Raw genomic sequence first — 21,663 nt, forward strand, 5'->3', positions numbered from 1 at the left:
CACGCCCCCTCTCTGGAAGGGCTTGGGTGTACTCGGCCTTTCTCGCTCCATGTCCTATTGTTTACGGTGAGAAGGCAGACTCAGAGGGCAGAACATACACCTAGCTGTGGGAGTGTCACCCACCTGGGGGAGGGGCTACTGCCCTTTGTGATGTCATGAAGGGAAAATCTCCAAACGGCCTGTTTGAGCACACATTTTCTGAAAAGTGGAGCAGGCAGAAGATGGAGAGGATGGACTTTTCTTATCATTGGGGGTTTATAGACAGACTAGAGACACATGTTAGAGAAACATGGTGAAGTGTATTTTTCATAACATGTGACCTTTAAACAGACATGACACGGTTATGATTTAATCGCAGCACTTCCTCTTTGTGACCTGGAAGGGAGTTTTACTCAGTTCAAATGAAGCATTATGAAACCTCGGTATTGTTTGATAGATTGTGATGCTGAAGTTGGCTGAGGCTTGATTCCGGGATTATTTTCTGTTCACACTGGTGAAGGTCACTTCATTAAAGAGCCAATCAGCGCGGCTTAATTGGCTTTGATGCACATGTCCATGCATATTGTCTCGCTACAAAACAAAAGGGATTGGACAAAACTTCAATAACACTAAAATATAAATCGCCCTGTTGACTCGTTCGTGTAAATTATCGCTGCTGCCAAAGGTCCATATTAGGCGCTCTAAGCACATTTAACTATGAGGCACTACTTCATGGCTCCTTAACGATGGTTGCTTATGATTTGAACAGAATTTAATGGGTCGGAGAAGAAGCTGACAGCAGGATGAAAGAAGGAAAGGGCAGCGGTGAAAAAGATGAAGCGTGGAGAGAGGTGACACTGACCCCATATTTCAGTGAATAAATACATTGACCCTGCACTTGACCTTTTCAGGGTCTTATTACATTCTTCAGTCAATCAGATATCTTGTTGTATCTTCATATAATTGTCTTGCAATTTATCAGTTATTGCAGTTTTGTGAAATTATCGTTATCTTGTAGCTATCACATCTCGTCTGGGATCATCTTGAGTATCCCTGCGAGTAACACTTCTACAAGACAAAGTCCGTTCCCCTCCTATTAGATTTATGAGCTAGTGTCGCCCGTCGCTGGCCTGAATGGAATAATATTGAATCTGTTGTGAGATATTTGTTGTTTTTCCACCTCCCTGTCAGAGCTCCCTATTGTGAAGTCACAGACTAATTAACACCAAATAGAGTTCACTTCAGCTGATAAGCCATGCTAATATGGAGCTCAAAGGCTCATACTGCATCCATCTGTTGCACCTTCTGTTGACAGAGCTACATACGGAAGAGAGTCGCACATTTCTGGTGAAGACTAGCGCACATTGCTGCATGCTTCCTCATGCACCGCATACCTTTTGTGTAGTTAGAGTACTGAGAGGTTGGCCAGTCATTGAAAAAGGCGCTTTGGCTTCTGAAGAGAGCTGCCTCCCTGCACCACCACCACCACCACCACCGCAGCAACCTCAGGGATTTACCTGCGCTGTAAATAACCACAGATCCAGATTACTCCACTGCAGCCTTGTCATGGCTGCATGTCTAATGACCCCCCCCCCCCCCCCCCCCCCCCCCCCACACACACACACACACACACACACACACATCCCTTTTGCTTTCCCACTCTGAGCACAGCGGAGGGCTTCCCTGCTCTCACTTGACCTCTCCTCAGCTCAGGATATGAAAATTTAAACTCACATTTTTTTTCTGTGAAGCAATAAGCTTTTAAAATACAAACAGTCAGAACAACTGACAGGAATGGAAACAGGCTTGTCCTGATTGGCTGGCTGTCGCAATAACTGTGTATTGTTTGGAGGGAAAACAAAGCTCCCTGCTGAGTGAGCAGAAATATTGTATATATTTTTGTAGTCTGAGAGAAAGCTGATTGTTTCTTTTCATCCATGTTTATTTACAGTCTATACAATCTAGCCAGTGTATGAGTCATGACTGTCTACAATGGGTGTAACACCCGAGTCCCACTGTCTGTGATGTTTTCAGAGTTTTCAGAGTCCTATCTTCAGTTTGTTTACATCGCCCGGATGGCCGGCTGACTCCTCCCCTCGTGTATAAAAGTTGTTTAATTGAGGGACTAGAGAAAAGAAGAATAACATACTGTACTCACTGCTTAACTGTGTTTCTAGATCACGCTCATTTCAGGTAAATTTACATGCAGTGTGAAGATACCAGCATAATAAAGATCGCTAGCATTAGCATGCTAACACAACAATGCAGCGCAAGTTGTTTTGGTTTCATGCTGGTGCTCAAGGGCGACATCTGCTGGATCAAAAAATCGCATATAAAGCCTTTCGTAAAAACTGTTAAGGTAAAAGTTCTTGCCCAAACCTTTTGTAAGAAAAAAAGAGCAAACTTGTTGAATTATTAGTCATGTGTTATTTTAGTTTCATTATCGCACCGTGCTGCGCTCGCCGTTATGAAGTAATTTTTTTAGTATATTTGTGTCCTTGTTGTTCTTGTAAATGTGAAGTTATTTCTGCTTATATAATCTGTCATCTTTCAGGAGCTCATTTTGTATTTCTTTGCCCCGTGTGCTGTCTTGCAGGGAGTGTTGGAAAGTTTCCTGGGTACGGCGCTGACGGGAGCGGTGTTCTGTCTGCTGGCTGGACAGCCGCTGACCATCCTGAGCAGCACGGGCCCCGTGCTCGTCTTTGAAAGGCTCCTCTTCAACTTCAGCAAGTGAGTGTTTTCCTTTCTGATGAGGGTTCAGACACAGCCTGAGGGGGCCCAGGGGAGATATTTATAGATCGTGGACCATGATGTTGTTTGTGTGTTTCCAAAAAGATGCTTTCCTTGTGACCTCTTCAAATAGAATAGAAAATGGGAGCGTTAAGAATGCAGGCCGATAAATCACATTCACGCTAAGCTGCTAGTTTCTGTTTTGATTTAATCCAAGAGGAACTTTTTGTTCTCACTGAATATCCTGTGCAGTATTTGCCCTCAACTCCCTGTCCTGCTTTATTCAGAGACAAGTTGAGACTCTTAAGTAGTTCATAAAAAGAAAAACCCTGCTCACACAATATCTTGACTCAACTTTCGGGTTGAGCTGCATGTCAACTTTATCCAGATTTTTTTTTACCTGTGGGACTCCTTGGAAAAGTTGCACAGAAAAAAAATTGCTCAATAAGTCGGGGGTGAGTCGATGCATGAACACACAAAAGGAAACATCCAGAAAAACAATTCACCACCAGTGAGTTGGCAAGGATGATGATGATGCTGCTGCTTTGTACGGTCTAAAAAGCCTGCTGCACACAAGATGAAGATTTTTCAGAGATATTTATGGTCTCGGTCTTGGCTCAGTTTCATCCTGATTTGGTCTTTGTCTTGGCTCGGTCTTGATCCCCTAAATGTCTTGGTCTTGGCTTGGTCTTGATCCCCTAAATGTCTTGGTCTTGGCTTGGTCTCGATCCCCTAAATGTCTTGGTCTTGGAACACTCCGGTCTTAGGGTATGTCTTGGTTTCGGGTTAGTGTGGTCTGGACTACAACACCATTTTGGAGAGGGTTGTTTTTAAATCTGGCTCTTCGATGGTGCTGTAAAGAAAATCCAAAGGTATTTTTTTGAGAGCTGTCCTGTTAGATAACCTGTCACATCAGGTCCATCCTTCAGACATGTTGCATGTTAAACCTATCATTTCTTGTGGGTACTAAAGGCTGTTAATGCTGTCCTCTCCCTCCTCCTCCTCCCCCCACTGTACTCTCCTAGAGAGACTCTTCTAGCATTACCAAACAGCATGCTGCTTATGTTCCACCATCAATAATTCACTCTCATTTAATTTTACACTGTGACTGAAGAATGTTGTGGCGACCGTGGCCTCTGAATGTTTCCACGCCCGGAAGAAAAAAGCTGCCGAGTCAGCTGCAGCTGCTAGCCGTGTCTTCGACTGGTATATGTTGACCTCGGGGGGTTATATTCTCTAGACCGGCATGATAGGAGAAACCTATACAATGCATGATAACATAGCTCAATGACGATGTGAAGTGCGATTTTTAAAAAGAAGAAGCATTTATTAAGGAGTGCATATTAGCTGTTGCTCACATGCAGGTAAACATTTAAGGCTTTATATGTGATTTTTCACACTTAAATGTAATAGAAATCAAGTATATCCTCTGAAAATAAGTCTGTGAGTCATGACTGTCTACAATGATGTTTTCAGAGTCCTATCTTCAGTTTGTTTACATTGCTCGGACAGCTGGCTGACTCCTCCCCTCACGTATAAAAGTTGTTTAATTTGAGGGACTAGAGAAAAGAAGAATAACATACTGTACTCACTGCTTAACTGTGTTTCTAGATCACGCTCATTTCAGGTAAATTTACATGCAGTGTGAAGATACCAGCATAATAAAGATCGCTAGCATTAGCATGCTAACACAACAATGCAGCGCGAGTTGTTTTGGTTTCATGCTGGTGCTCAAGGGCGACATCTGCTGGATCAAAACATCACATATAAAGCCTTTAAGTCACAATATCTGTGATTACGAAATGTCTCTCCTGACTTCAAAATATCTCCATAAAGATATCATTCTAATATTTTTCATCAGTCACCAATTAATCTGAGGTTTTCCACCCAGTAGGTGAAATACTTCAAACACATGCTGAGTGAGAAAGCATGGCATTACCACAAAGCAATTGTTAATATTTGTTGCGCTGGATTTAGACTTTGTTGTGAATGCAACGATGAAATTGTGAGCCGCTGTGGTTCATGGTTGATCTGGGGTTCGATCCCTTTTCCGTATTTTTCTTCCATCAGTGTGTAAAATGTGACATGAAGTGTAAAAAAACCCCAGATGGGAGTAAATGTTCCATATTTTAGTTCCACGTATAAACGTATATTCTGCAAGTAAAGCCAACACAACTCACCGTTTTTAATTTAATTTAATTTTTTTTACCTTTCTCCTCAGAGACAACGACTTCGACTACCTCGAGTTCCGGCTGTGGATCGGCCTGTGGTCGGCCGTGTTCTGTCTCCTGCTGGTCGCCACCGACGCCAGCTTCCTGGTGCAGTATTTCACGCGTTTCACCGAGGAGGGCTTCTCGGCGCTCATCAGCTTCATCTTCATCTACGACGCGTTCAAGAAGATGATCAAGCTGGGCCACTACAACCCCATCAACGCCGGCTTCGATGCCAACTTGATCACCCAATACGACTGCAACTGCATACCTGGTTTGTAGTTTTTTAGCTCTGAAGATAAATGTTCTATAATGGGAAAGTGAAGATCGATTACAGGAGTGGCTTTTTGTGTCCTGATGACTGATAGCACCATCCCTTTCTGTTAAGCTCCTCATTGTTGTTTGTTTCTGGCGCCGTCTGAATCTCAGTATCATCCCTCGATGATACCAGACGGTGAAAACTGAAAACTAAACACTCGTATTCTGTTTTCTATTTGGCACTGATGTTACCATTGTGCTTAAAACAAAGCTCCCTACTTCTTTTGCCGTGTTTACAGTGGAGATAACAAATGATACTCGTATGTGTCGGCCTGTAGATACCTCTGTTTACTTTCTCAACCACCTTATCAGTTTTCTGTGACCTGGCATGATTGTATTGGAGAGAGATTTTGACACCGGTTCGAACAGGAATGGGTTGTAAAGTTTTTCTCATCATGCTGATAAGATGTTGTTGTTTTTTTTTTTTCACCAGGCAACTCGTCAGATCTCCTTGACCTCTCGCCCTGGACAAACAGTTCTGATCTGGTACGTGGCGTCCTTGTTCTTGGGAACATTATTAAATTCAGAATGTTTTTTTTAATCCAAAGCTTGTTCCTTTTCCAATCAGTAAAGATATTCACAGAATTAAAAAATAAAGTGAGCTTACTGTATGATCAGACATTAAGGAAACATGCTATGTTGAAGTGCTGGCTTCTCTGACAACAATGCAGCAGCCAGTATGTCCTCCTTCTAACTTTAGATTCTGCTCCTGAATGCTCTGGATTTGTTTGGACCAGAGAAGGTAGGCGCTTTTAAGGCGACCCCCCCACACGGCCATTTTGGACGCCCATCGGTTTGCCAGATATGAGAGCAGTTATCAGGTCAACAGGTGTTGCAGCGATGGAAGCGGGTCAAGAGAAGTGGTTCAGATAGAAGTGATTGTACCCGACCTAAAAAGCCTCTGCATGTTTCTAATAAGCTCCACGAGCAGAAACGTGCTCAAACTAGGATCAATATTGGAGATGCTTTTGAAAAATGGAGAGAGGTTAGAACACAGAAAGGTTTACAGACCCATGCAGAGCTGGATAAACACTGAAGCTTCAGAGTCCACCACATGGTGACCTGAGTGAGCATCCACTCTAGAGAGGAGGGGGGGAGACAGCTCTCTATGATGTTTAGAATTTGGACTGCAGTACCTGTTTTAAACACTAGGGGTCAGAGTTACATATGGCTTTTTTAAAGAAACATTTTGTCTTTCTGTGTCCTCAGCCAGTGAACACCACCTGGGCGACCCTGACCAAGAAGCAGTGTCTGCATTACGGAGGTGAGCTGGTCGGAGACGCCTGCGGCTACGTGCCTGACATCACCCTGATGTCTTTCATCCTGTTCTTTGGGACTTACACCTGCTCCATGGCTCTGAAGAAGTTCAAGACAAGCCGCTTCTTCCCCACCAAGGTGAGTGATATTCAGCCACCAATGAAGAGTCACAGTTTGTTCATTTCTGCCCACGTGCCAATCGCTAAATGCATCAAACATCGAGTGATATTTAAAGATTACACATGTGAAGAGGTAGGCCTCTTTAGAGAACATGTTGTGTAGGCTACTTTTCTAAGTTAACAACAACAAAAACTACACCCAACAGCTCATTATTCAGCAGGGTATTTTGGCTTCACTTTTTTAACAACAGATGGAGACGGAGATGTGTTGTCCATATTACTATCACAGTCAATGATTTCACCTGTATCCACCACCTTTCTCTGCCTTTCCTGAGAGACTAGCTAGCTCGATTTATCTTCAACTCTGACAAATGATTCTCAAATAAATCTCCATTTAGTTCACAAGCTCAAGATACCATGCTCACCATCTTGACCATGTTTTGAAAGCTAGCATTTGCTAGTTAGCACAAAGCGCTACATTTTGTAGATTTCCTATCATCACTGCGCTTACAAAAGCAAAATCTCAAACTCAACTTGATGTCTGTCCCCGTTTCAGAAGTTTAACAGCCAGTAATCCTTTCCTTCCACATGCTTGAAAAATGAAACGCTATAAATCCTGTTCCGATGTGTCTCCCCTTCCAGGTGAGGAAGCTCATCAGTGACTTTGCGATCATCTTGACCATTCTCCTCTTCTGCGGCGTGGACGCCTTCGTCGGTGTGAACACCCCAAAGCTTATAGTGCCAACGGAATTCAAGGTAAGCGCCTCACAACAGATGGAAATTAGCAAGCTAGCTAGCTAAATCTGGTACAAAGCATCTCTTCTCTTCTGAGACTGATGTTTTTTTTACACCGTCCCTGATTCAAATAAACGATTTAACTAACTAAGCATGTTTGAAATCAAGTTCTAAGTTGGGGAAAAAAAAAAAAAAAAAAAGGCCAGCCAGGTGCTCACAGTTTTCTCTGATTACGCTGATAATGATCCATGTTTCCTCTCAGCATAATGCTTTCTTTATGGTCCGCCCAGTTAGTGATACGCATTACCTGAAACACAATCACAGTCAGGCTCGTGTTTTAAAACCTGCTCCTGCAGCCCTGACGGGGGAGGAAGGGGATGGTGGGGCAGAGGAGCCGGGTACCTGCATCGAATAACATCTTGATTATCGGAGATTTGAGAACACGCAGGACTTACAGAGGCCGCTTTGTTTGACCACAGAGTCTTTAAAGTACAGATTTCTGACTTGCAATGATGCACCAGTAATGTCAGACTCTTTTCAGTGTTTCATTTTGTGAAAGGGTCGAGTAGCTGCTTCAAGTTTTTTTCAGTTTTATTGGAAATGTAATCCATGTCTCTGTGATGTGGACTCAATGAAACCTCTGGTCAGGTGTTGCTTTAGCAGTGTTGTTCTTCCTCTTTTCTTCCAGCCAACGAGTCCTCATAGGGGCTGGTTTGTCAAGCCCTTCGGAGGGAACCCTTGGTGGGTGTACCTGGCTGCGGCCCTCCCCGCTCTGCTGGTAACCATTCTCATATTCATGGACCAACAGATCACTGCGGTGATCGTCAACCGGAAAGAGCACAAACTGAAGGTTTGTACATTAACTTGGAAGATCTACTGACATTTCAAATCCTTGCATGCAATCAATGAATAATAAGTGGTCGGAGCTCGTCGTCGAGTGTCATGATTGAGTGTGTTGTACATGAGTCCACATTTTGGATGCATGAAAGCTAAATGCAAATATTCCAAAATTTAAACAAACATCAAACTGTGCAGCAACTTAAAAAAGTCCATCTGCTCTCAGAAAGGGGCGGGCTATCACTTGGACCTGTTCTGGGTGGCCATCCTGATGATAATCTGCTCGTTCATGGGCCTGCCGTGGTACGTGGCCGCCACTGTCATCTCCATCGCCCACATCGACTCCCTGAAAATGGAGACGGAGACGTCGGCCCCTGGAGAGCAGCCCAAATTCCTGGGTGTGAGGTGAGTTATCCCAGCTGCTTGTCCGGGGTGTTGATCCCATTTCACCCTCCCTATTGTCAGATGGTCATATCTGGCATAGTGCTCAAGGTCAGAACACACAATATGAAGGCTAAGAAGTACATAGCTTGGTATGGGATAGTCCCAAACAAATATATCCACTCTTATGTACTTATTAAGAATAGTGCTGCAACTTTTGAGAATGCCAGGCATTTCATTTCATTTATTTTGGGTTCTCCAGTGGAAATGCATCTCCTAGCAGGTGGCTAAAATGCAGACTAGGACGTTTTTAAGACCATGGGCTGTAATGCTGTGCAGAAAATCCAAAGACGGATAGTTTTCCCTTCTTAGAAATCAAGTTTTACTGATAATGTGGGCAAGCGACAGATCGGGATCCTGCTATTTCCCCATTGTTAAGGTTAACTGATCAATGCAGAACCCCTTTTTTATATTTTTTTCTGTGAATAAAGAACTAATTCTGCGACAAAGGAAAATGGGTTTGTGTGAGAAATACAGCAATCCTGCTCAATCAGTGAAGAAGAAGAGACAATGCAACACAGAAAACAGACAATTATCTCAGAAAAGGAGAAAAAAACTAAACAAATCTTTGCAGAGCTGTAATATATCGATGTACACAGTTATGGACATCATGCATCAAACAGGATTTGAATAATATGTCTGTCCTCTTCTTTGAAAAACTCAAATTAGTTGATACACAATTGTTCTTAATGAAGCTGTAGGGCTGTGAAGTTTGAGACATTCCTCTTAAAAAATAAAAGTGTAAAACTTGAAATCTTATTGTATGATTCAATTCTCATTAATTAAAGAAGGTGAGAACTGAACTGTTGTGTTTCAATCATGTTTTGATTCTTTTTCTTTTGTCACCAATCCAGGGAGCAAAGAGTCACCGGTATCTTTGTGTTCCTCCTCACGGGACTCTCCGTCTTCATGGCCCCCATCCTCAAGGTAGAGTGCTCCCAAACGTCTTAATTCTCCTATTCAAAATCTGGATTACTGTCCACCTCTTTCAGGACAAAGTCGTGTCCGCACCTCCTTAAATTTTCAATAAATGCAAGCCTTTCATTCATCCGATTACAAACCCTCATAGTTGAGGTAATGCGATGTGAAATAAGCATGTCCATCAGGGCTTAAGCTCCGATTGCAGCTGAGTGGCTTCTCGAGTTTCCATTCCCACATTAAGCTGCCGAACAGAAAAAAATGTTAAGTCACTGAGAGGAGATTGTTGGAGCGTGTACTCCCCCTTGTGGACGTTTTTCAGTACTGTGCTGAAGGCCTTGGTATTGTCCTCTTGAGTAGTTTTGTAATATACTGTAAATAAATGAAAATAGGAAATAAATAGGATGATAAGTAAAGTCATGATTAATGCTTTTTTAAAATGCATATTCATTTTTACTATGTTAAACATTTTATTTGTATTTTGATGCACATTTTCTAGCTTGCCTGTGTTTTGCAACAGATTTTTTTCCCCGACTTCTACTTAAAACTTCTCGAGCAATAAATTACCAACCTGCACAAATGTCAGCCAAGTGGCCGTCGACACCGATGTGCCGACTAAAAGAACATTCTTGGATAAGCTGCTTGTGGAGTATTTTTAAACCGAGTGATAGTGCTAAAAATAAACTCCATGTCATTACGTGGATGAAGGGAGTTCCCTCTTCCTGGAATACCTTAAATTGTTAATGGGTTTTAAGAGTAATTCAACATAAACAAACATTTGCCACAGCCACACACACATTGCAGTAATAACTGTTTTCATTGTGTCCTTCAGTTCATTCCCATGCCGGTGCTCTACGGGGTGTTCCTCTACATGGGCGTGGCTTCGCTCAATGGTGTCCAGGTGAGTGAGTTCATTGCCTGCACTGCTTACCTGAGTTTTGAGCAGTTGCTTTAAATTGTTTTTTAATTTATACTTTACATTTTACTCATTGAAAATGGTTTTAGGCTATTGCTTAACCAATTACTCAACAGCAAAACTAAAATCTTGTACACTTTACTGATGAATAATTAATTAAGCCCATCAAAGGTGCATTTAAATAACTTTTAAGCCTTCATATCCACGCTCTTTATATTTTACCTGAAGAAATAACAAGACTCTGTGATGTACCATTAGCCAGGATTTACTGTCCAATTGCTAATAATGAGCCTAGTCCCAGGCTTTCCCATGGAAAATAAACTTCACAGATAATGAGCTCATGTCAAGCAGGAGATTTCTGACATGTTTGTCTGTTTGCTTGTTTCAGTTCATGGACCGCCTGCAGCTGCTCCTGATGCCAGCCAAGCACCAACCGGACCTGATCTACCTGCGACACGTCCCCCAGAGACGCATCCACCTCTTCACCTTTATCCAGGGCCTGTGCCTGGCCCTGCTCTGGATCCTAAAGTCCACTGTGGCTGCCATCATTTTCCCTGTCATGGTGAGAAAACTACTCGTGATGACAAACACGCACACAGAACCGTCTCTCGGCTTACTTAAAAAATAAAATAAAATAAAACCATTTCTTTGTCTTCAGATCCTGGCTCTCGTTGCCGTGCGTAAGGCGATGGACTACGTGTTCTCCCAACACGACCTGAGCTACCTGGACGACGTCATCCCAGAGAAAGACAAGAAGAAGAAGGAGGATGAGAAGAAAAAGAAAAGCAAGAAGAAAGGAAGCATCGACAGTGAAATTGACTTTGTAAGTATTCTCTCTCAAACTGGACAAAGTTTACCAGAACTCGTTGTTGTCATGTGTCTACAGCCTCCTGTAGATGTAGAAGGGTTAATGTTCTCCCTCCCTCCTCCCACAGTCTGACTACCCCTACCATGACAATATTCCCAGTATAAAAATCTCTATGGATATGATGGAGCAGGAGCCCATGTTGGGGGATAAATCTTTGGATAGTGAGTACTATAGCGAGGGTCTGCTGCTCAAACTAAGCTTTTTGAAGGCTTCCCGCTCAAATTCCTCTCCTGCCTTCACTAGTTTTCTTGCATGCTCTTACAAACTGAATACTTTAAAAGATCAATATCTCCGACCTATTTTTCTTCCCCTTTGCTCTCTCTGACCTTTAAAAAAAAAAAAAAAAAATCATATTCTGGCTTTAGAAGCAGCTTCTTGGCGCTGGCTTTGTCTTTCCTGCTCCTCCTTTATTTAAGAAATATGTTTTCTAAAAGCTGTTTTTTGTTTCTCTCCTTTCCCCCCTCCAGGAGATCAATCCAAGGCTTTCCTTAACACGCATTCGCCGTGCTGAGCACTACTTTGAAACTGCCACTGTGGCCGAGTGAGTGAGTACCAGCTGGCATTCATTTCACACATTTTCTCTGCAAACAGTAATTCATGCAGCATGCTTTTTTTTTTTTGAGTCGCCTCAGACACTGTATTTATCTTTTTGTTTGGTCTCTCTTTTTTGTTGTCTTACAGTCTTGAAAGAGGTGGATACGCAAAAGGTTCCCCTCAGATTCGAATAGAAGGGGACTCTGAGGAGAACGGTTTTGTCTGGAGGAGGAAGGGCTCTGAAACGGATCTGTGAACAAATTATCCAGAAGATGCAGCAGAACCAGCGCAGCATAGCAAACTATAACCGTCCTCTTTTTTTTTTTTGTGTACTATAGCATGTTTAAGGATTTCAATCAAAATGGCTGGAAAATATTTTTGTCTTAAAAAATGTAAACACTCTGGTGGTACTGGTTTGTAATCAGGGCTGAACTGAGTATTTATGTTCTCGAAGAACTAAAAGGGCTACTCGAGGTCACCCATGTGCAGGTTTTATATGCAACACTAATATTTTATGATTGTACGCTATCTTATTCTATAAAGAGTATCGAGCCAAAGATGTCAAATCAAGAAAGATGCCCAGAAAGAAGCTAGTTTTAGAGTTTCATTCTGCATATATCAGGAGTTCCTCCAAAGAACACCGGCAGTAACAGACCTATCTTTTTTAAAGTAAGGTTTTGATTGAATATTGTAGATTATAGCAGTGTAGAATAACTAGCACATCAGTTTTAAGAGTTAAAACTACTTGTATCATAAGATTATTAAAAGAGTGCATTTGCTTTTCTTGTAGTGAACAAAAGGTCGTCGGTGATCCCTCACAAGCTGACGCTAATTTTAAATCAACAGGCAAATTAAATATTAATTTAATCATCGATCAAAGGCTGCATACTCGTCGCAAAGCTAATCTTTGTGTTAGCCTCAAAAAGACTGGAAAATCTGTTTGTTTCGTTTCCTTATCCTTCCCTTCTTCTTCTTTTTCCATATTTATTATATTTAAACTCTGTGCGGAACAATCTGAATCTGAAGTGTGATCTTTTTTTCCCTCCCGCGGCGTGGATCCTCTCCCTGTTTTTTGGGTGGAGATTTCAGAGATGTGTTTTTACCTGTGAGTAGCTCTACCTCTTCTGTTTCTATGTAGGTGCCAGGCATCATCCTGTTCAAAACATCTCTCGTGCAATTCTTTGTGATCAAACACTTGATTCATTTTTCTTTCTCGACTGGCACCGTGTAAGACCTCTGAATCTGAATCTTCTAAGTCCTTTTTTTTTTTTTTTTTTGCTTTGTGACACTTAAGATATTATATTTTTGTTAATCAGTATGATTTAATTATGTACGATTTTGCAGTGTTTTATACGGAAGCCCTAAGAGGACGTGAATCAGTACATTTTCTTTTACTCCGTTTCCCCATGATAAAGATTAGATTTGGTTGTTTTCTCCAGATCCCATCTTGAAATTCTGTTATCCCAGTTTTTCCCGTGCAAACGAGGTAATTTCAGTCGTTTTTCCTGAAATCTCAAGATGTTAAAATGGCAAAAAAAAGTGTCGTTATCCCGAGATATCCAGACTTAAAAGTCAAAGATCTGCAGAAAACAGGCGGAAATAATCGTCAGTCAAATGGAAGTTTAAATCCACCGAAATCACTTTCTCAAACATTTTAAACGATGTCTACTCGCAGCATGCTGAGAATACTTAAACCTAAAAACTGCCATTTGGTGATAAAACTGCTTTATTTTATTTTTTTCATGTAATGAAGTTGGGTGTTTGATATGCTCACACGCTTGACCGTAGACCCTCAAAGTCTTGAGTTAAATTCACAAATGAAATGTGATCATATTTAAAAACGTTTAATGTGATAAATCCTGAGATTGTTTTTTTTTTTTTTTTTTTTAAGAAAGTATGTAATGTGTGTGCGTGCGTTTTTATTATGCAAATCAACAAACAATCACTGTGAGGCTTTGCATTGTTGTCACTTCCTGTCCTGGAGGAGCTTTTTACTGAACAGGGTTCGACGTGTTTGTGCAGCAGGTTGTCTTTTAAAAAAAACAAAACTGACTCTTCTTCTCGGACAGTATACTCCTGTGCATTATCTGCACTGCTTTATCTGCAATCCATTTAGCGACAGGTTGATTAGTTATGTCTTAAATTCTCTTGTTTGATGACTGATCAGTGAGTTGATCATGCTGATTGAATTGTTTAACTGATTCAGTCAACGTTAGCATATTTTGTGTATATATTTATATAATCCTCGATGGAAGGAAAACAAACAAACATGCACAATCACTGCCGTTTCTGCTCCGTAGTGCTAACAAGGGCTTTTCATCATTTCCTCCTGACACCCATCATAAACTCTCCTTCTCAAAATGTGAAGCACAAAGACTGTCAAAGAACCAGAAAAAACTCCAAAAACCACATCGTCTTCCACTTCCTGTAAACTGCACACCTCGACTTTTGATTCCACAGTAAATGTTGTATTTCTGATGTTTCTAACTCTTGAAATCAATTTTATACAAATATATATTTAGCTCTATAACCATAGGTTACTCCGAAGGACGCAGGTGTCTGTGTGTGTTTTTTATGGACTAGTGTTTCCAATGAGAACAATAAAACAGTCCGAATGATTCTTAAATAGAAGCCTCTGTGTGTTTTTTTTAAATCACTTGAGAGGAGATGGTGACATGATTTGAGTCGGTTCTAACTTCTAACCAGCACTAGAAACAAAGTTTGTCCAATTTTTCTGATACTTGGACACTTTTGAATACCAACTTCTTAAAGGCTTTATGTGATCTTTTGATCCAGCAGGTGTCGCCCTTGAGCACCAGCATGAAACCAAAACAACACGCGCTGCATTGTTGTGTTAGCATGATAATGCTAGCGATCTTTATTATGCTGGTATCTTCACACTGCATGTAAATTTACCTGAAATGAGCGTGATCTAGAAACACAGTTAAGCAGTGAGTACAGTATGTTATTCTTCTTTTCTCTAGTCCCTCAATTAAACAACTTTTATACACGAGGGGAGGAGTCAGCCGGCCGTCCCGTCGATGTAAACAAACTGAAGATAGGACTCTGAAAACTCTGAAAACATCACAGACAGTGGGACTCGGGTGTTACACCCATTGTAGACAGTCATGACTCACAGAGTTATTTTCAGAGGAGAGACTTGATTTCTATTATATTTAAGTGTGAAAAATCACATATAAAGCCTTTAAATCTTTATTTTATTTGTCCTGTTTTTTAGCAGGGAGAACCCACTGACACTGAGGTCTCTTCCATGGTTCCTTGCAGCAAAACAAGTGAAGATAGGACAAGAAGAAAACGCAGATAAAATGATCACAAATACTTTCATAAACACACACTGGCTCTTTAAAAACAAAGGACGATACGAGGCGGCAGTTTCTCAGTCTGTATGGACCTGGATTGGGAACCAGAGAGTCCTGCTGCGGTCCAAGCTAGGAAATTGATCTGGTAGCTGGAGAGGTGCCAGATGACCTCCTGAGCACTGTTAGATTAGGGCCCCCCTTAGGGAGGTTTCCGACTGTCATTGCAAAATTTGCACATTTTGGGCCGCTTCTTTGGTTTAAAGTTGTCAGCTCTCATGGGCCCCCTACTGGGCTGAGGCCCCCAAGCAAGTTGCCTGCCTTGCTCTGTTGATATAAGCAACACCTCTGAGGTTACCATGCTGCATAGAGGGCGGGCCTACAGAGGGACACGGGTCTCTCTTGTGTCTGCTTGATTTTTATGTAAAGGTCAGTTTTTGTTTTGTAGAAGAGGAACTCTCTGTGGATAATGAGACGTCCATTAATCCCCTCAGAAACGAAGACCAATGCAGGAATGTAAAATGCAGCTTGCTGTTACTGTTTTAAGGACATGGAAGAGGAACAGGAAGTCACCTCTTATCACAGGTAAACTGAGAAAATAAAGCAGATGCATGCATGTCCCTTTAACACCTCGGCAGAAGTAGTTTACTAGACTTCTGTTTGAGCCAACATGGGGTCACAACAGAAGAAAGGAAGTGGAATTTAAACGCAGACACATGGGGTGCACGTGTGTTTTTTAAGGAGATGATTCGGGTCTTATTCAAGCTCAGATTTAAAGCCTAAGGCCCGATCATCACAAGTGTCCGTCACAGCAGAAGATGAAGGGGAAGCTGAATAGTTTCCCGTGATCCGAGGGGTTGGAACAGGCTGTGATGAAACTAATTGGCTCATTAGGATGAGTCACTGTGTTTTTGTCTTTGCCAAAGGGGGGAGAGGGGGGAGGAGAAACATAATTAATTTTCTGAAACGACAGAGGGATCATTTTTTCCCTGACATTTGCTCGGGTTGATTTTATTGCATATTACAGGTGTTTTCCCCGAGTGACTGAATGCGAGCGATGGTGTGACTGTCAGAGCTCAGGAGGGGATTAAACGACCGTCTTAACGAAGTGTCCTGAAACACCCTGAACCTCTGCAGCTGTTTATTCCAACACGGGTTGACAAATCCGATTTATACATAACTTTAACATTCTGTTGTGTGCTGCAACAATCAGGAGTAAAGCTCAATATTTCACAACCTAAATCAATCAAAAAGTATAACCTGCACATCCTCTATGTTGATATACTGTATGTCACATGGTGTACTACAATTCAGCACAAGAGGGCAGTAAAGAGACTGTTTCAAAAACAGCATTTAATGCTCCACATGTAACGTGACCTCAGCTTTAAAAAAAAACAACATGGAAGAGGATTGTTAATACAGCTGATGTTAAAGCATGAAAAACATCTGAGAGATAACAGAATGACCTGTGATGCAACAGATCACTCAATCATTCATTCATTATTTGTATAGCGCTTGAGGTGCTTTAGATGCAAAAGAGCAGATGTGATAATATGCAGGAATGAGTTCTACTTTGTATTCCTCTCGTTCCTGTTGTCCACACTAATTTGCCGCTGAGGTGAAGGTTGGAGCAGGCCGTGCATGGATGAGGACAGCGGTGGTTGTGGATACAGAAGCACTGTAAGTAGATGCAGTAGTTTTAAAGGGTCAGTGCTTCTTTTCTATATATATAGCCCTATATTTTGCTTTAATGCGCAAATTATTAAATAATATTTAATGCAGGAGCCAATATTAGGCTATAAGAGAGCGTGGATTTGAATTTGGCTCTTTAATAAAAAAACCACACCGAAGTAATGCTTTACTTTTGTTAAGTCTATAATAATTTACTACGATGGAGGATTATGGTCACGTTAAAATTTTTATTTTTTTTTAATTTTGAGATTAAAGTCGTAAATTTACGAGAATAAAGCTGTAAATTTACGAGTTCGAGACCAACCTGCGCTAAAATGATGAGTTTAATGTCGTAAATTTACGACTTTATTCTCCTAAATTTATGAGTTTAATTTGGAAATAAAATTAAAAATAATAAAAAAAATTAACATGGCCCTAATCCTCCGTCGTAATTTACATCCACTGACTTACTGAAAAAAAAATACATTAACACAAAAAAAAAACAAAGACAAAAGGTAAATACACAGAATAGCCTCATGTTGAAGTGGATCGCTTACCCATTGGAAGGGTGTTTCTGCACAGGAGTGCTTGTTTCCTCTCATAGGAACTTTCAACATTTCAATCAGGAGAGACGATTAACTGATTCAAAGATAAATGTTTATTTTACTTTGTGATATTGAATGATCGTCAGATAATCTTTGGGGCTTGAACTCTCCAGGGAGACAGATTGATTGAAGATGTCTGCCCTGAGCGGCAGCAGGATCTATCCCCCCATGGAGTCCAGACACTGGTGGTGGAGGAAGTGTTAGCGGATGATGTCACCTGGGCGTATGCGATGAAGAAGTTGATTGAACTGTGAAGGTGGTTGATGATGTCATCTGAGGCTGAAGGGATGAAGAGACTGTACAAACTGTGAAGACATGGGATTGATCGGATGACATCTGATGCTGTGATCTGAGGCTGATGGGAGGAAGAATGTGATGAACTAGCGAAGGCGTTGGATGGAGAGGTGGAGGGTCATACTTAACGATGGTATGAATGAACTAGTGGAAGAGAAAGCCATTTTTAAACAGGACGGCAGCAATATGCTAGGCTAACGATGAGGGAGTAGAGAAGGGCTATTGGATAGATGTGAACAGCTGATGATTACAAGAAAATGTGTGAGCATGCATAGACGATTTCATTTAAAGAGACACACACACCAAAATGGAGCGTTTTGAGAGAGCTGGTTTATACAGGGTCACAAACCTCCTCTGGTGCTTGATTCATGTTATATTTTGACCAAAGCACAGCACAGGTGTTTCATTTAAACCACAGGGGACTATTTGAAAAGGTGAAAAAGGGGGATAATATGTCCTCTTTAATGGTCGAACTTTTGACTGCATTATTAGGTTCATCAAAAATAACTACTGTTGGACAGTTATCTGTACGGTTACAGTTTTGGCTCAGAGTGAGCATGAAATAAAAGCATAAAGATATAACATCAAAAACAGATTTAAGAAAGTAATAACTAAAAGTTTGACAATCAACTTGTTTTAATGGTAAAAATAGATGTTCTGTTCTGTATCACCCCCCTTGCTGCTTTAACACTCGAGCTGACAGCACGCCCGCTGGCTCTGGACACACTCTGGATATGTCTCCAATGATGTGCGGCCTCTGAGCTTCATCGCAACATCCACTGATTGCACGTCCGTACTCGGCTCGATGTGTCACTGCTCAGACAGGAGCAGCCATTACTGTGTTTCTGTGTAGGAGTCTTAGACAGGTCGACTAAATTTTTTTTTCTAAAACAGATGTGGCGATAACAAACCATAAGCTCTTACTCTGCACCTTATGCCTCTGTTAGTCATTATTTCTGTTGCAGGTTACATGACAGGAGTGTGATGTGAAGTGTGAAAGCAAACAAAAAGCCTTGCCAAGTGAATTCATGTGAAGTCCAAACAAAGCTGTGTGAAAGAAGATGTTAGAAAGGGTGTCAGGGGAGCCAATCAGACGAGGAGCTGGACTTATGCTTGACAAATTAATAATAACAAGGTAAATGTAGCAGGAAGCCACAGTGAGAATAAATCTTCATGGCTCATGAAGCTTGTAATTATTGTTCTACTGAAGCCGAGGGAGGGAAAAGTCCTATTTTTAATACAGGTTCCTGTGATTGTTGTCTGCTGCTCAGCCATGCTCCTAGTTATGCAATAACTCTTTGCCTTAAACGCGCAGTATTTGAATTCCACCACCAGGGGGCTCTCAATCAAAACAATAACAAAAGATGATGTTGAGGCTGGTGGGGAATCATGGGAGTGATTCCCATGCTCCAATGGACATGCCAGTTAAACCTGACGCAGCCTGAAAACAACATTATCTCCATTTTCTAGATCAAAATTCTGCCAAGCTGCGCTGCTCTTACACAATGCTATCAGTGCACTGTGCTTGTTTACATCCGGGTTGTAGAGCGGGGAGAGCAGACCCAATAACCAGAGCTACAGCCCTGGATAGTGGCAAGTGGCTGCCTTTCAGTTTGTGCATTGAGGGCCAAAATATGAATAATTCTTTCAACCAAACAGTAATTCTGGTGCCGACTAGCGAGGGTGATGACATGTAACTGTTTAGTCGACTAAATGCGAACCTCCTTAGTCAAAATGAGGCGCTATGAACTGCACTGTTCAGAGGTACTGTGCATGTTTTCTTTTTTAAGTTCTACTAATCCTGCACATTGGTGCTACTCAGCTGTTTTCAGAGCTATGATACAAGGCCATAAATGTATTCTGTCAATGTAGGTGACAAAGAAAGGTTTCACACATGAAGCAAGGTTTAAAGGAAGGTTATTTATTATGAAACAAGGTTAAAATAAAATAAAAATATAATGCATGGATGAGTGTGGTGATATAAAGTGCAAACAAAACAAAACCAGCTGGAGGAGTTCTGAGAGAGAGAGAGAGAGAGAGTTAGTTAGTGGAAGCCACTTAAATAAGCTGAGGCCTGATGAACCTGATGAACTCAGGTGCACCATGTTACCTGATGTCCCCTTTGTGTCTCATGCTGCATTCAGGTGCTGCTCGGGTAATCCAAGTTTCCGAGTTGGGAAGTCGTTCTTCCCACTTCAGTGTGTTCACTTGAATTCAGCTCGGAAAGTCGGAATGTTGTAACAACAGCAAAAAACAGCGCAGATGCTACGAAGAAGATGTGTGGAATGAAACTTACAAGATATATTTGAGCAGAAAGTTGATGTGTAAAACATGAATTATTAAAAAGTACGTTGACATGAACAAAACATATTTTGCCCCCCTTTTTTCCCGTCTCTGAGTTGTTATTCCGACTTGAGCAGGTGTTTATGTGCATTCTCACATCTCAGAAACTTGTTTTTCCAACTTCTTTGACACCACATGAATGCACCATCTGGCTGCTGAGCCAGGAAGTTAAACCAAATCGTCACAAACAAAACAAATAAAACTCATTTTTTAGAAAGTTTAATAACATTCAAATGTAATTCTGTAGGCAGACAATGACTGTCCTTACAGGATTTGGGGGCTTTGACTTTGAGATTAATTTAAAAAAAGGCCACTAAAGTGTGGGAATGCCGCTCATTTTCTACTCTGAGAAAAAACACTAGATAATTGTCTCTCTTTGGATGACAATAAAAGGCTTATGCATGTTTTTTTCATCAGCATCAGGGTGATGAACTCGTCCATCGTCTCGCTGAAATGGCAGTTGCTCAACTTTTTTCATTTCTGCTGCAGAACTTTTTGTGCAAAAACAAGATGAAGAGACCGCTAATGAGTCATGCTTCAAAATCCCCTCATAGCTGCGTCTGTGTGGTGAAACGTATTAAGTCTCTTTAATCTTGCTTTTGAATTTTTTCTGTGGATTTACAAACAAAATGATGAATGATCTTATTTTAATGAAAGTGAGAGTGTGTAGAGAGTGGCTCATTATTGATGAAACTCCTGCAGAGGTCATGCAGGTGAAAGGTTACAATGGGGCTGCAAACCACATATAGGACTTAGCATTTGGTAATTAAGGGAACAGATATTACAAAAAGGAGAAACATAGCCTGGAGGGATGAGTGCAAGCAGCCATGGATGAAAAAGAAGATCACTTTTTAGGAATACATATCGTAGAACAGCGGAGGAGAATATGAGTGTGATTATTTGACCCCTTAAGCCAATAAGGGGACAATATTAGCTCTTTTCTTGGTGGCTATTGGGTTCTTAAATTTGTTGTTTGACACGGTGCACCTTCAAAATATTTGTCTCCTTTGTTTATTCAGTTACAGATCAATCTGAAAGTGGTCAAATAATGTAAATGTATCAAACTTCTTGTATTCATCGAGCTTGATAATAGCATTTTAGCCTCCTATAAATGGCTGTTGAGTAAATATGTTGGGATTTTCTTGCAGATCTGCACAAATCACAAGTCCATCAGAATACTGCCCTGATGGAGGTATTCGGGTTGATATAGACTTCAGCTTGCACATTTTCCTTCATAAAAAAAACGACCTTTGCCTACATCTGCGGCAAGGACACAGAGCATAATAAGGCGACAGCTCTACACTCAATTCACATATCACCCCCATACATGTATGTATAGCTCTCGACCCTGCCCACCACATATCTCCCTCTGGAGCTCATCTTCCCTCCATCTATCTATAAGCACTTTACAGCAGTGTGTGTCTGGTAGGTGGACCGAGCAGACGCACAGGGTCTCACACAGAGTTTGAGAGCGTGCAGCGATGAATTGAATTGAATTTAAAGCATCGCTGATCACATGAAGAAAGGAATATATAACTCAGGTTTCTGTCTCCTGTAAGGTGAGTAAAAAA

The 21,663-nt window shown here is 41.3% G+C and overlaps 1 protein-coding gene and 1 long non-coding RNA gene across 7 annotated transcripts in view; both read left to right on the forward strand.

The window, feature by feature from the left end:
- Nucleotides 1–14,493, forward strand: part of LOC110001638 (electrogenic sodium bicarbonate cotransporter 1-like) — a 41,145-nt gene extending 26,652 nt beyond the window's left edge. For 2 of the 6 annotated variants that reach the window (XM_065965502.1, XM_020657124.3), the window contains 14 exons: nucleotides 2,576–2,709; nucleotides 4,931–5,193; nucleotides 5,671–5,723; nucleotides 6,447–6,632; nucleotides 7,256–7,369; nucleotides 8,037–8,198; nucleotides 8,412–8,590; nucleotides 9,481–9,553; nucleotides 10,377–10,445; nucleotides 10,849–11,022; nucleotides 11,119–11,283; nucleotides 11,396–11,489; nucleotides 11,796–11,873; nucleotides 12,010–14,493. In XM_065965502.1, the coding sequence (XP_065821574.1) occupies nucleotides 2,576–2,709; nucleotides 4,931–5,193; nucleotides 5,671–5,723; nucleotides 6,447–6,632; nucleotides 7,256–7,369; nucleotides 8,037–8,198; nucleotides 8,412–8,590; nucleotides 9,481–9,553; nucleotides 10,377–10,445; nucleotides 10,849–11,022; nucleotides 11,119–11,283; nucleotides 11,396–11,489; nucleotides 11,796–11,839 (1,710 nt within the window). In that variant the 3' untranslated portion in view covers nucleotides 11,840–11,873; nucleotides 12,010–14,493. The remainder of the gene's footprint in view (nucleotides 1–2,575; nucleotides 2,710–4,930; nucleotides 5,194–5,670; nucleotides 5,724–6,446; nucleotides 6,633–7,255; nucleotides 7,370–8,036; nucleotides 8,199–8,411; nucleotides 8,591–9,480; nucleotides 9,554–10,376; nucleotides 10,446–10,848; nucleotides 11,023–11,118; nucleotides 11,284–11,395; nucleotides 11,490–11,795; nucleotides 11,874–12,009) is intronic. The other 4 variants (XM_065965501.1, XM_065965504.1, XM_065965503.1 and 1 more) reach the window with 3 other exon arrangements.
- LOC136183144 (uncharacterized) overlaps nucleotides 1–21,663 on the forward strand; it is a 178,877-nt gene that overhangs the window by 86,576 nt on the left and 70,638 nt on the right. The gene's annotated exons all lie outside the window — the stretch shown is intronic.

The sequence above is a fragment of the Labrus bergylta genome, chromosome 17, assembly GCF_963930695.1.
Source record: "Labrus bergylta chromosome 17, fLabBer1.1, whole genome shotgun sequence".
In the NCBI taxonomy this organism is placed as follows: Eukaryota; Metazoa; Chordata; class Actinopteri; order Labriformes; family Labridae; genus Labrus; species Labrus bergylta.